The sequence below is a fragment of the Abrus precatorius genome, unplaced genomic scaffold (assembly GCF_003935025.1).
Source record: "Abrus precatorius isolate BTA unplaced genomic scaffold, Abrus_2018 Scaffold9, whole genome shotgun sequence".
In the NCBI taxonomy this organism is placed as follows: domain Eukaryota; kingdom Viridiplantae; phylum Streptophyta; class Magnoliopsida; order Fabales; family Fabaceae; genus Abrus; species Abrus precatorius.
Window position 1 is genome coordinate 27,453,434 of NW_020874439.1, and position 14,872 is coordinate 27,468,305.

General features: G+C 31.1%; 1 protein-coding gene across 2 annotated transcripts; it reads left to right on the forward strand.

Annotated features, from left to right (window-relative positions):
• Nucleotides 1-3,975: 3,975 nt before the first annotated feature.
• On the forward strand, nt 3,976-5,412 carry LOC113851357 (zinc finger protein SHOOT GRAVITROPISM 5). 2 transcript variants are annotated; one of them, XM_027481821.1, is made up of 2 exons: nt 3,976-4,455; nt 5,235-5,412. In XM_027481821.1, exons 1-2 carry the CDS (start codon nt 4,037-4,039, stop codon nt 5,254-5,256), a joined length of 441 nt encoding a protein of 146 aa, XP_027337622.1. In that variant the 5' UTR covers nt 3,976-4,036; the 3' UTR covers nt 5,257-5,412. The 2 variants fall into 2 exon arrangements, with proteins under 2 accessions (XP_027337622.1, XP_027337623.1); XM_027481822.1 differs by lacking the exon at nt 5,235-5,412 and having other exon boundaries at nt 3,976-4,749.
• The last annotated feature ends 9,460 nt before the right edge of the window (nt 5,413-14,872 follow it).

A 14,872-nucleotide genomic window follows, 5' to 3' on the forward strand; every position in this document is an offset into this window, starting at 1 on the left:
AGTTGATAAAACTCATTGACATCAACTTTTCTCTAATAATAATAATAATAATAAAATTTCCCTACATGTTATTTCATACTTTTTCTTATCATTGAATGATTTCTTATTGTATATTTTTACTCCAAAGTTATGAAGTGGCCATAAAAGTTCGTATATATAGGTTATATTTTAGTATTTCAAAAATAAACATCAAAATTAACGTGATAAATATTTTTAAAAAGTATGTCAAAAACTAATTAGTTATATTTTTTTTATGTTGTTTAATTAACACGTTTACACAAGCAACCTATGTAATGGATAATTATAATAAATAAGAATGTTCAGTCTCACGTTGTATAAATCAATTTCTTCTATTTTTAGATTTGTTATTGATTTCATCTCCTTATGATAATGCTCCCATACTTACTAGTATGTTGTGTAGCAGTATTTACTTTATTTATAACGTTTGATATGAACACCATCAATCACAAATGTCTTTCGTCTTCAAGCATTTTAATTAATTGTCTTTAACAAACAATTATAACCCAATTTTTTAAAAAACAATCCAAATAAACATGGATACTAACCTGTATAAGCCAACCAGATTTCGAATTGAGCTGGATTAAATTTAGATTAAGCTTATATTTTTAAAACCCAATTCACATACTTTATATGGTTCCTAGCCATCCTATATAGCAATAGGGATGGATCCAAAAAAAGGTTGGGAACGGTTTGAAAATAAACACACTTTAACATACATCATATGTTAATAAATTATAAAATTCGTGCATTTTTATGAGATATGATAAATTAACATTGGGTCTCAAAGTTTATAAAAATTATGTTTATCAATTTAAACATTATATTCAAAACTTGATCTCATTAAATGAATTAAGTATATAAACTTCATATAATTTTAAAACTATTTGATACTTTACTACACTTTAATATTTCAATGTTCTTTAAAAAATAAATAAATATTTATTGTTGGATCAAATGTTTATAAATATTTAAATTAACTAAAATTCGATGGACACAAATATTATAATAATACTATGTAATTTAATAGTTAAATGAATAGTTTTTTAAATATAGTTAAAGGTGTAACTTTACATAATTTGACACTCCGTATATACCAACTATCTTATTTTATTTCTAACGTAAATATTAAACCTATATATAATTTTAAAAATTCATGTATTTGATCTAAGCTTTTTATTTAACTTATATCTAACGAGTTATAATTTATTATTTTACTTACCGTTAGATATAAGTTAAATAAAATATTTAGATTGTGTATAAAATTTTTTAAATTTATGCTAGTATCAAAAAATATTTTCTCATATATATATATATATATATATATATATATATTTATTGTATATTTTCCAACTCTAACTTTTTATCTTATAAATTTTTTGAAATTTTATCAATTTTTACTTTATTTCTTAATTATAAACTTTTAAATCATTTATATTTCAAACCCATTGCAAAACACGGATATTTAGATAAATATAATAAAAGTTTAAAAACGTAAAGTAAAAAATTGATAATTTATTTTTATTTTTAAAATTAAACTAACTTAATTAACCAATGAAGTTAAAATACTTAAATTACATATTATGCAAACAAAAATGCAATGAAGTACAAAAAGTAAATAACACAGTGCACGTGTTATAGAGTTTATCTTACACATGTTTTGATTGTATCATAGTCTATTGTATTTTAGAAAAATATTAATAAGTCCCGATGCTAATTACCAATATTTAATATTTTATAAAAATACTAATTACTATTTTTATAGTATTAATTACATAATTTTTTCCTAAAAGAAATATAAAAATGTGAGTATATAATATTTAGTGCATCTTAAACTTTTTATTTTAATAAAAATTAACTATTCATTCCTTTGATTCATATTTTTAAGAATTTATACAAAATAATAAAATAGTTATTAGATTGTATTTAAAAAATGCTAATACTCGGTATTAAATTATCACATTCTGTGACTTGTATATTAAAGTTTTATTTAAGCTGATAAAATTAGTCGAAAGCTAACTTGTAGTTGATAAGCTAACTTAAAGTTTATAGATTTTTAAGTAATTACTTGAATCAGAGTTATTTGCTAGAATTAACTAAAATATATTAAATAATTAAAAATTGTAATATTATATTAATATAATATTATAATTAAATAAGAAAAAAATTTATGGTTTGCGCCTATACGTAGCTTCGGTAAAAAGGATTTAATAAACACAAACTAGTACTTATAAGTTTAATGATACTTCAATAATTTTTTTTTAAAAATTAACATTTGAAAGTTATAATAAGTCTTTTGTTGTTACCAAATAACTTTACTAATTTATTTTTTTAATTATAAATTCCTAAATAAATTACAATATTTTGTTACCAAACACAAGTTTAGTAATTCAAACTTATACCTTATAAATAAATTTTGTTGTTGTTAATCAACTAGGAAAGTTGATTGTACGCAAACAAAAAATAAAAATAAAATTGTAACTTTTAAAAAGTTAGATTATAAAAAGATACTTCTAATAACTTTTAGCTTATTGAAAAATATTTTTAATATATTTTTTATTTTTACTTTTATCTTTTTGAATAAAATATAACCTTATAAAATAACCTGAATAATATATTTTTATTAATTTAACACATTTTAGCTAGTTGTATAGTTAACTTTATGAAGTAATTGAAATTCAATTAATTAAACCAATGAAGCACAGGTAACGAGCTTATCAACAATAATTTATAATTTTTTTATATTAATTTCACCATTGAGCCTAAATGACCAATACATTTATCTATATAAATAACAAGTGAATGACTTGTCAACATAAATTTTATAATAAATAAATATATAAAAATAATTAACATCAAAATATATTTACATTTTTTATAATTAAAATAAAAATATTTTTTTATTAAAAATGAAAGAGAATATTATTTTTTTAAACTATTATCTTAAAACATTATATATCTACACCCATGTTTTATTTAAGATAGAATGCATTTACAATTTTTGAAGTTTAATAATTCATGTAATAACAAAATATTATATACTCTTCTTGACTTCACAAATTATTCCTATAGTTTTATGTGATTACTTGAATCATGAGAGATTAAAATAATATTAGAAAGGGAAGGAATATTGGTAAAATTTGAATAAAATTAAGAATAAATATAATTTGTTATTTTATTTATTAGTTGTCCACCAGGGCGCACGTGCGACTGTAATTATTACATACCCACACTGGTATACTCCATGCTCATCTCGTCTCCTGTAAAAGAAAAAGTCAATATTTATTAAAATATTAAGAGAAGCTAAAAAGATACCAACAACTTTTCACCGTCTCCATTCTCAAACCCACCATCCCAATAACGTGATCCGTTATTTTCCCTCCCTTTCCCCATTCTCATAACGGAATTTTCCACTCTTCAAATCCTCCGTCCCCACCTTTTACCTAAATTACTCACTTGCCCCTGCTCTTTTTCTTCCCTTTTCACATTTAATAAAATTGTCTAAAATACTCACAATAGAAGATTTCAATCCTTTTAAAATGAAACTATTTTCAATTCAATCATTTTTTCACCTTATCAACTTTTTTCTTAAAAATTACAATGCTTTAAACCATCTTCAAATAACTACATCTTTTCTTTCAGTTAAAAATCAAATAAAATTCTCTAAAAAGATGAGTTGAGTGAAATTAAACATAACTAACATACAAAAATATAAACAAATAATTAAGAATGTCCATTAACTTCACAAAAGAATCACATCATGCATGTCTCCAAACAACAATTTTATTAACTTTGGAAATAAAAAATGTATCAAAAAATTAACTTAATCAATCCATTAATAAAATTAAATTATAAAAAATGAACATTGGCAAGGGTGAAGAGGTGATTTCCCTCGGTGGAGTTGTTTATATATAGCTCCCGCTACGGGGGTTGAGTCTAAGCACACTCTTTCGTCATTACACGATCAAAACAGTTTCCTTCGCTTCCCTCTCAACCGTACCCGATTCTCTCTTCTCCAATGGAAGACGAAGTCAACAGGGAACTCGACCTTCTTCCACCGTCGCGTTCCGATTCCTCGCTGCTCCGTCTCCGCTCCTCCTCATCTACCTCCGAGTGCGGCGGCGCTCCGTCGCTGGACCTCCAGCTATCGATCAGCGTGCGTCCCCCGGCGGTGTTGATGTGCGACAGCGTGGAGGCGCTGAAGTGGCAGGCGGCGGAGCAAATCCGGCTGGCAGCGATGGAAAAGGCGTATGCGGAACGAGTGAGAGAACTGACGCGTAGAGAGATGGAGATGGCGCAATCAGAGTTCGCACGTGCGCGACAAATGTGGGAGCGTGCAAGAGAAGAAGTGGAGAGAGCGGAGAGAATGAAGGAGCGAGCCACAAGACAGGTGGATTCCACGTGCATGGAGATTACTTGTCATTCCTGCAGGCAAAGGTTCAGGCCTGCTTAATTCATCCATATCCATCACTTCATTTCGTTTCTCTGTTTCTGTTTTCTAACCTATATAAGCCACCGTTACCAACCAACTTCAGGAATAACTCAATTTTATTGACTCTTTTTCTTTTTTTCATTTTCGTTTGATGATGAGAAGTTAGTTAGTTATGTGCTGGTGTCGTGTGTAAATCATCCGTCTCCTTGGTTCGTTCTATGTTTTTTCTACAATTAATATTTACGTACGCAAATGAGGTCTCGTGTAAGGATAAATTAGATTCAAGAGTGACCACCGAATTCATCAAGTTTCTTTAAATTATTTTCCTGCAAATCTTCGTAAGTTAAAGTTAGTCAAAGAATTTTTTAGTATTATTCTCCGATCAAAATTAAAAGTTTATTAATACCAATATTTATTTGTTGTGTAAATTACAGAAATCGAAAAATAGTACACTTATATTACGATATATGAATTTTATCATCTTGATACGGCGTGTTGTGTAGATTTCATATCGTCATATTATATATCTCGAGGATTGAAACCGAGAGTTCAGAGCTTTTGGGGATAATTGAAATGAATGCAGCGAAATATTTTGTCAAAGAAGAAGGACAAGGTTTGCTTAAAATCATCAGATGGCAGTCTATATATATATATGTATTATTCTGAAACATGAAACGTAGTACAGTACTGTTGGTATTCTGCTTTTTGTTCGTTTAAGCGAAATTAATCGAACATAGATATGGTAAGGTGGTATTTAGAGAGCAATATTATCCTATATATACAGTATTGGAACTGATCGCGAATAACGGGATGATGATGAAGTTGGTGAGACAAGACCCAAGTTGGGAAGTTCGATGACGATAGAACAAATGAATCGGAACAAAAAGCATGGTATAGCACCAATCACATAGATGAGATAGCTGTATCCACTTGTATTCAACTTCTTAACTTTTGCGCTTCACAGACCGAACACCCACTATCCCTGTCCATTTTGGATCGGATAATTACTCCTTTTCAAAGATGTTGCAAGACTGGAATTAACTTGATATGTCGGCAACCTCTTTTTTTTTTTTTCTCTACAAAAAAAAAAGGTTTAGGTTAGGGGAAGAAAGACAAAGTCAGGACAGATTACTAATTCTGATAAAAAAAATTGTATATTCAAGTTCCGACTTTGTAAAAATGGAAAGATAATCGAGTGAGTCAATTCGTAGTTCCAACTTTGCAAGTAACATAACACTCAGATACGTACAGTTAAAAGTGACAAGGGTGCGTGACACAATAATACAGTAGCCACTTTGATTCTATTATGAACTGAAAAAGTATCCAGTGGGCGCAAATCATAGACTTTGCGAAAAGTACGTTTTAGAAACGTTAGGGAAGGCACGAAGTCGCAATCCTGATAAGTCAAATATGTATCTAGTCCTCAATTCAGTTTCATTTAATCTTTATTTTATCGAGTAATAATCTGGATATTATTGCCTGATGAATTGGCTTACTAACTACTAGCGGTCTTTGCTACCAACTATTGCTCAACTTGCTTCAAAAGTAAGTTACTGCACGTTTCCCTTTTAATAAATAACAATGGTATTTGCACATTATTGATATCATATTATCTTATATAATTTTTTAAAATAATAAAAAAGAAGCATACATTGTTACGTGATTTTTTAATTATTTTTTTTCCACATAAGAAAGATTACATAATTAGTCAATGGTAACTATAGTTAACAACATTAATTTGTTCTGCTTCATTTTGGTTGGATTTAATAAAATGGTTTCTTTTCCGTTGTAGGGTACAGAAATCAGCATTGTTTAACACCACTGGTCTGTATATCGTAGAATCAATATCACCCATACGTTATTATCATCAGAATCAAATCTTTTGTTCGCAGCTAGTTGTGGCAACAACTTCAATTATTATTATTTTTCTTCCGAAGCTTCAAAATCAGCAGAAAATGATGGGAGATACATAATTAACACGGTTTCTCAAACAAAATGAGTGGTCAGTTTGTCTATTAGTAAAACTTCAGTTGTTCTAAGTTTTTTCATTTCTTTTGGGATGGGGGCAAAAACTTCAATATCTCAACCACAGAAAAACAATGATGCTTAATTTGTGCATCCAAACTTATAGTTAAAACATTCACCTTGGTCATGAATCATGATCAAACCGTACTCCGACATATGTCCAGCTAAATCACAGTTACATTGTCTTATATATTTTATTTGGTTACAATCATGGAAATGCTAGAACAATCAATCAATTTCGTTCAGAAAGTCGAAAGCACGATAAAGATGTAGGACATGTTTACCGATCCATCAAACTAGTCATCATGACAAAACCTTAACATTTGTCTTTTCAGGTTGTCCGCATATAATTGTCAAGCGATACTGTTTCTCGCTTGGATTGTAGAGAATCGTATGTATATATACGATGTTTACACATGCATGAACCATCATGTATAAAGAGAAGATATATTCTTTTAATTATTTCGTAGTTAATATCTGGGACAGCCAAATCTTCATCGGCATTGCAGGGATATGCCGTGAACAGTACACAACACCCGTACTTATGATTAGTAAATTTCTATAACACAATGAAGACAAGCCTTGTATTTAGCCACGTATGACATTTAAGTTCTATACAGTTAACAACATAATAATTTGCTTTAATTAGAAAAATTTTAACTTCTATAATGTTGAAAAAATTTTGCTGGCTAGCTAGGTATATATTTATTTATTAGGTTATAGAGCAATGAAACCTGCTACAATTCAAGCTTGTCATCAATTATTATGGGAAACCATATTAACAACAACAATAATAATGAACGTTCATCTTGTCATGTGAATATTCAAGTTCAGCAGAGATGATATAAAGCTCTCACTGACACAAAGGAGGAAAATATTTCCAAAAATGACGGAACCGTTTTCAATCTCTATCTAGGCAGTGAAGAAGAAAAGGAAAATATGGTATGGAATGATCAAAGATTGTTCAATCAAATCATTTAATCAATCAGGAAAAAAAGGTAGCTAACTTTGGAAAGTAAAGGAAAGTTTCGGATCCTGTTAGACTAAAACTCTTGTAGAGTCACACCATGTGAGATTGTGGAGCACACTTTCCATTATTGGGCTTTGCAAGTATTTGCTTCAAGATGCTTGATTACGAAATCCAGGAGGAAAGAGATAAGTTGCAGTTCATGTTCTAAGGTCACATATATTGTGTAGAAATTCATACAAATATTATATATGTTTACTACATAATACTTTATTCATTTTTTGACCTCTATCCATCACAAAGTGAGAATGGATAGGGGAACAGGGTCGAAGGAGAAAAGACAATAAACATTAATCATGAAAAAATTATAGTAAAACATTCATTTGAATATATATATATATATATATATATATATATATATTCTATTATTGCTCATTTCTTAAAAGGTTAAAATATTTGTTTTATAAATTAAAAATTTTAAAATATTTTTTATTTTTTCAAAAACTAATTAATTATAAAATATGTATTAATTAAAGGGTGTATTTAAAATAGTGACTTACCTAAAATTTATGTATTGTTTTTTTACATTTCGTTATGAGTTGGGTAGACTGGATATATATATTAAGGGTAGAGGTTATTACAGCTTAACCTTTAACCCATAGTTCTATGATCTCAAGTTGGATTCCAACGTGAATATACTGGTAGTCTACTAGTGATTGATGAAAGAATTTTCAACGAGAGCAGCTCTAAATCCTTTACATTGGTGTTTCCAGCCATGGCCCCTGCTATAATAACCGATTATTTGTAAGTTTTTTTAATTTATTTGTGTGTTTTGGAGAAAATTAATTTTATTTTACCTTTAGGGTATATTTTAATTTCATAACGTGTGCATTTAATAAATCATATTTTGTTTAGACTTTGTTATATTTAATTTTTGTTCAAATACTCTATCAAACAAGCATAATATAAGTTTATTAAATTATCTTTGAGGAGGAAAATGTGCAATCATTTGTAGAAGACAACGAAACAAGTTCAAAAGTGGCTGAAAAATGATTTTCCAAATTTGCCGGGTGATGCCGCCCAGCACATCAATGGGTTAACGTGTGGTTGTAGCACCATCGCAAGATGCACAATTAGGTTACCCGTTTACAATTATTTCAACCTTAGTCACTTTATTTTTGACAGAAGAAAATAAAGAAAAAACAAATAAATACACAAATTAAAGTAAGTTAGTTAATTCTTTTTTTTTTTTTGGTTTTTAAAAATTATCAGTTTTACTCTCATATAATACCATTGTACCTAATTCTATTATTAACACGTACCCAGTATTGTTAGAATTAGTTAGTATGCCTATATGATAAAAAAAAATTAATAAATAATATTTTTTTAATAGAAATTGTAATATTAATGTTACCAATGTATTAAATTTTAACGATATTATATTTTTAATAAAAACTTGCTGTATATAAATTTGTATTGTATATTTTCAGATACACATTTAAAAAATATTTGTTAAATTTAATTTAAGTTTTTACTAATTTTATTTGTCAAGAAAAATATAAATTACCTCATAAAGAGAACTATTAAAAAAGTCCAGAAAATAACTTACAAAAAATTAAAGAAAATACATGATTTAATGATAATAATAATAATAATAATAATAATAACAATAATAATAATAATTAGTATTAAAGACATTTTAAAACTTACTAATAAAATAAATAATTTTATTTTTATTAATGATATTTTTAAATAAAATTAAAATAACTCATTATATAAAAAAATAAAATTCAAATATTAAATTTAAAAAGTAAGTGTTAGTCAAAATTAATTGTTAGTCAACATTGATGGCTCAATTTTTCCGCTTGATAGGCACCGTCCAATGATTTGTCAAATTGCTACAGTCACTTGGTAGGCACCGTCCATGATTTGTCAAATTGCTACAGTCAACATTGAAAAAATAACGAGTTACTGTAGCAGTTTTTTTCTTATAAAAGGCAATGAATTACGAAAGGTCGAGATACGGAAATCGATCATTCACTGATCAGAAGAAGAAATTTGAGAGTGTTATTTTGTAGCTCTTATTCCATTCTGAGAGAGTATTTATTGAGAGAAAAAATAGAGTGATTTATTACTCTTTGTCCTCATAATTTTAGAGGACTTTTTGTACTCTCCTTTTTACATAGTGGAATCATTTTGCTCGTCGTTGTCCGTGGGTTTTTTCTCCGATTTGGAGTTTTTTCCACGTTAAAATTTTGTCTCCATTATTTTCTTACTTTTCTTTATTTCCAATTAAATTCGATCCAGTCTTCCGCATTGAGTTGATACCCCCAACAAGTGATATCAGAGCAGTTATTTAATTGAAAATGTCTACCGTTACAAAATTTGACATTGAGAAGTTTGATGGCAAGATTAGCTTTTCTATTTGGAAAGTCCAAATGAGAGCCGTTCTCACTCAGAACGGATTAAAGAAAGCTTTAGATGGAAAGTTAAAAAAACCGGCTTCCATGACCGATGAGCAATGGGATGAGTTGGATGAAAAGGCGTTTTCAGCAATCCAACTTTGCTTGTCCAAGGAGGTTCTACGTGAAGTGGCCGATGTAACCACCGCTGCGGAATTGTGGTTAAGGTTGGAAACTTTGTATATGACTAAAAGCCTCGCCAACAAGCTTCGTCTCAAGGAGCGATTATATACGTTCCGTATGATAGAAGGTACTCCCATTCAATCTCATCTTGATGAGTTTAATTCTATTATTATGGATCTACAAAATATCGATATTAAAATCGATGATGAAGATAAAGCTGTTTTGTTGGTTGTTTCTTTACCTTCTACCTACAAACACTTCAAAGAAATTATGTTGTATGGTAATAATGATACCTTATCCTTTGAAGATGTTAAATCTAATTTATTATCCAAAGAAAAATTTGATCTTGAAATTCATTCTGAGGACAAGGGTGAGGGTCTAAGTGTTAGAGGTAGAACTCAAGTCAAAGGGAGTACTAGTCACAAAAAGAGTAGATCCAAATCTAGGGGACGAAAATCCAACACTACCTGTCGTTATTGCAAAAAATATGGGCATGATATTTCTGATTGTTTTATCTTAAAGAAAAAAGAAGAAAATAAACAAAAGAAAGAAAAAGGTAAACAACCTGTTGAAGCTGCTAATATTGAGACTGATTCTGATGGAGATGTTATGGCATCTGTTGTCTCTTCTGACAAGAGAAGTAAAAATAAGTGGCTTCTTGACTCTGCATGCACATACCACATGTGTGCTTATAGGGATCTATTTACCACTTTTGAACCAATTAATGATGGTATTGTCTTAATGGCTAATGATACCCAATGCAAAGTTGAAGGAATATGTACTATTCAGATCAAAGCTCATGATGGTGTTGTCAGGACTCTGACTAATGTTCGCTTTATTCCTGAATTAAAGCGGAATCTTATCTCTCTTGGCACCCTTGAATCTCTTGGGTGCAAGTTTTCATCTGAAGGTGGAGTCCTAAAGGTATCAAAATGTGTCCTTGTTTTGTTGAAAGGTAACCAAGTTGGTACTTTATATTTCTTGCAAGGTTCTGTTGTGACAGGTTCAGCAGCTGTATCTTCTTCTATGCTTGATAATGATGTCACCAAATTATGGCACATGCGCCTGGGCCATATGAGTGAAAAAGGCATGCATCTTTTGAGCAAGCAAGGTCTCCTTGGTAATCAAGGTATCGGTAAGTTGGAGTTTTGTGAACATTGTGTCTTTGGGAAACAGAAAAAAGTAAGCTTCTCTATTGCAACTCACCGTACAAAGGGTATTCTTGATTACATTCATTCTGATCTCTGGGGCCTTCTAAAGTTTCCTCTTATGGAGGACGCCGTTATATGATGACTATTATTGATGATTTTTCTCGCAAAGTTTGAGTTTATTTTCTTAGGTATAAAAATGAGACCTTCCCCACTTTTAAGAAGTGGAAAACTCTTGTTGAAACCCAGACAAGGAGAAAAATCAAGAAGCTCAGAACGGATAATGGATTGGAGTTCTGTGACGGTGAATTTAATGAGTTCTGCGCAAATCATGGAATTGCTAGACATAAAACCATTCCAAGAACACCCCAGCAAAATGGTGTTGCAGAACGAATGAACAAGACTCTACTTGAGAGAGCTCGTTGTATGCTCTCAAATGCTGGGTTATGGCATCGACGTGAATTTTGGGCCGAGGCAGTATCAACTGCTTGTTACTTGGTCAATCGTTCTCCACACTCGTCACTTAATTTCAAAATTCCAGAAGAAATTTGGTCAGGTAATCCTGTTAATTATTCCAATTTGAGAATCTTTGGATGTCCTGCTTATGCACATGTCAATGATGGCAAATTAGCTCTAAGAGCTGTCAAGTGCATATTTCTTGGTTATGCATCTGAATCTAAAGGATATCGTTTATAGAATCCTAAGTCACAAAAATTAATTCTCAGTAGAGATGTGACTTTTAATGAGGATGCTTTATTATCTTCTGGAAAACAAACTTCTGTGATTTCTTCTACTAGTACTAATAATCTGCAGGGTACTAGCGAGAAGGTGGAGTTGGAGTTGAAATCTACAACTCCTAATGTTGATGTTCCATCTACTTCTATCAATGAGTCTAGCGCTGATATTTGTGGTGATGATGATGTTGATGAGATTACCAATTCTCCAATTCAGTCGCAGGAAGAGGAGTATTCCATTGCCCAAAACAGACCAAGAAGGACGATTACTAAGCCAGCTAGATATGCAAATTATGCTTATGATGATAATTTAATTGCATATGCATTATCTGTTGCACAAGAAATAAATAATGACATTGAACCAGCCAGTTATACTGAGGCTGTTTCTTGTGCTGATTCTTCAAAATGGCTAGTGGCTATGAATGAAGAAATTGAAAGTCTTCATAAGAATGGTACTTGGAGTTTAACAGAACTTCCCAAGGGCAAACGGCCTTTGAAATGCAAATGGGTCTATAAGAAGAAAGACGGCATTCCCGGGGTTGAAGATCCTAGATGCAAGGCACGATTGGTTGTTAAAGGTTTCAGCCAAAAGGAAGGTATTGACTTTAATGAGATTTTCTCACCTGTTGTTCGTCATACCTCCATACGTGTTTTGCTTGCTTTTGTTGCTTTATTTGACTTGGAATTGGAGCAACTTGATGTTAAGATAACTTTTCTGCATGGAGAGCTGGAAGAGGAAATTTATATGGAGCAACCTGAGGGATTTATTGTTTCTGGTAAGGAGCATCTTGTCTGCCGATTGAAGAAATCTTTATATGGACTCAAACAAGCTCCGGGACAATGGTATAAAAGGTTTGATTCCTTTATGATTGGGCAAGGTTATTGCAGAAGTCAATATGATGACTGTATTTATTTTCAAAAACTTCCTGATGAATCTTACATATACTTGTTACTATATGTTGATGATATGTTGATTGCATCACGTGACAAGTCTCTGATCAGAAAATTAAAAACTCAACTCAATAATGATTTTGAGATGAAAGAATTGGGTGCAGCTAAGAAGATTCTTGGTATGGAGATTTGCAGGGATCGTCAAGCTGGTAAATTGTTCATATCTCAACAAAAATACGTTGAGAAAGTGCTTGACAGATTTAATATGTCTAATTGCAAACCTGTTTCTACTCCACTTGCTGCACATTTCAAGTTATCATCTGATCTTTGTCCTGAGACAGTGGAAGACATGGAGCGTATGTCACGCGTTCCTTATGCTAGTGCTGTTGGCAGTCTTATGTATGCTATGGTATGCACTAGACCTGATTTAGCATATGCCGTTAGCATGGTGAGTCGGTATATGCATAATCCTGGAAAGGATCATTGGAGTGCTGTAAAATGGATTTTTCGATATCTCAAAGGTACTTCTGATATTGGCTTGGTATTCGATAGAAATCATGCAACAACTGAAGTTACAGGTTTTGTTGATTCGGATAATGGTGGCGATCTTGACAAAAGAAGATCTCTTTCTAGTTACATATTTACTCTCTGTAACTGTGCTATTAGTTGGAAAGCTCAGCTTCAGTCTCTTCCATCATTGTCTACGACTGAAGCTGAATATGTTGCAGCAACAGAGGGTGTGAAAGAGGCTCTTTGGCTTAAAGGTCTGATTAATGAACTTGGTCTTACACAGGATGTTCTTACTGTGTTTTGTGATAGTCAGAGTGCTATTTACTTAACCAAGAATAACCGCTATCATGATAGGACAAAACATATTGATGTGAGACATCATTTTATCCGAGAAATTGTCGCTAAGGGTGAAGTCGTGGTTCAGAAGATTCATACATCTGAGAATCCAGCTGATATGCTTACTAAGCCTCTTCCAAAAACCAAGTTCCAACATTGTTTGGACTTGGTTGGTCTCTACAGCACTTGAACACCCTTCGGGGTTTAAACGACGTCGAGCAATTTATCAAAATTGATCCAAGGTGGGGATTGTTAGTCAAAATTAATTGTTAGTCAACATTGATGGCTCAATTTTTCTGCTCTATAGGCACCGTCTAATGATTTGTCAAATTGCTACAGTCGCTTGGTAGGCACCGTCCATGATTTGTCAAATTGCTACAGTCAACATTGAAAAAATAACGAGTTACTGTAGCAGTTTTTTTCTTATAAAAGGCAATGAATTACGAAAGGTCGAGATACGGAAATCGATCATTCACTGATCAGAAGAAGAAATTTGAGTGTTATTTTGTAGCTCTTATTCCATTCTGAGAGAGTATTTATTGAGAGAAAAAATAGAGTGATTTATTACTCTTTGTCCTCATAATTTTAGAGGACTTTTTGTACTCTCCCTTTTACATAGTAGAATCATTTTGCTCGTCGTTGTCCGTGGGTTTTTTCTCCGATTTGGAGTTTTTTCCACGTTAAAATTTTGTCTCCATTATTCTCTTACTTCTCTTTATTTCTAATTAAATTCGATCCAGTCTTCCGCATTGAGTTGATACCCCCAACAGTAAGGTATGTTTACAAACATTGTAATATCTTGTATTTGTATTCACGAACTGCAATGTCGTTCACCCTTAAGTAAGGGACTCCAATATGGAAAGAAAGAACTAATTAAAATTTGTTTTTATCAATTTTCGTTTCTCTATTAGTGCAGTGAGAGAAGAGGTGCATGGCCCTAAAATTGAAGCTGTGTTGTCAAGTGAGGGATTTCGAGGAGCAGTATTTAGAACTTCAAGTAGTAATTTTAAAAATGTTTATTCCTATTCTGCAAAGCATCTAAAGAGTAGGCAATGTTGGTGTGTTATTTAAGATAATGGCACCACTTCTTTTTTATGTCTGGTTTAAACCCTTTTTGTTTGCATGATTTATCTTCCATGTGCATATGTTGTGATTCCGTTGAAATGAGAAGCCATTGTCTCCGTTGTAGTCATAGATAACAAAGTGATGGTTACCACTTCACTTAC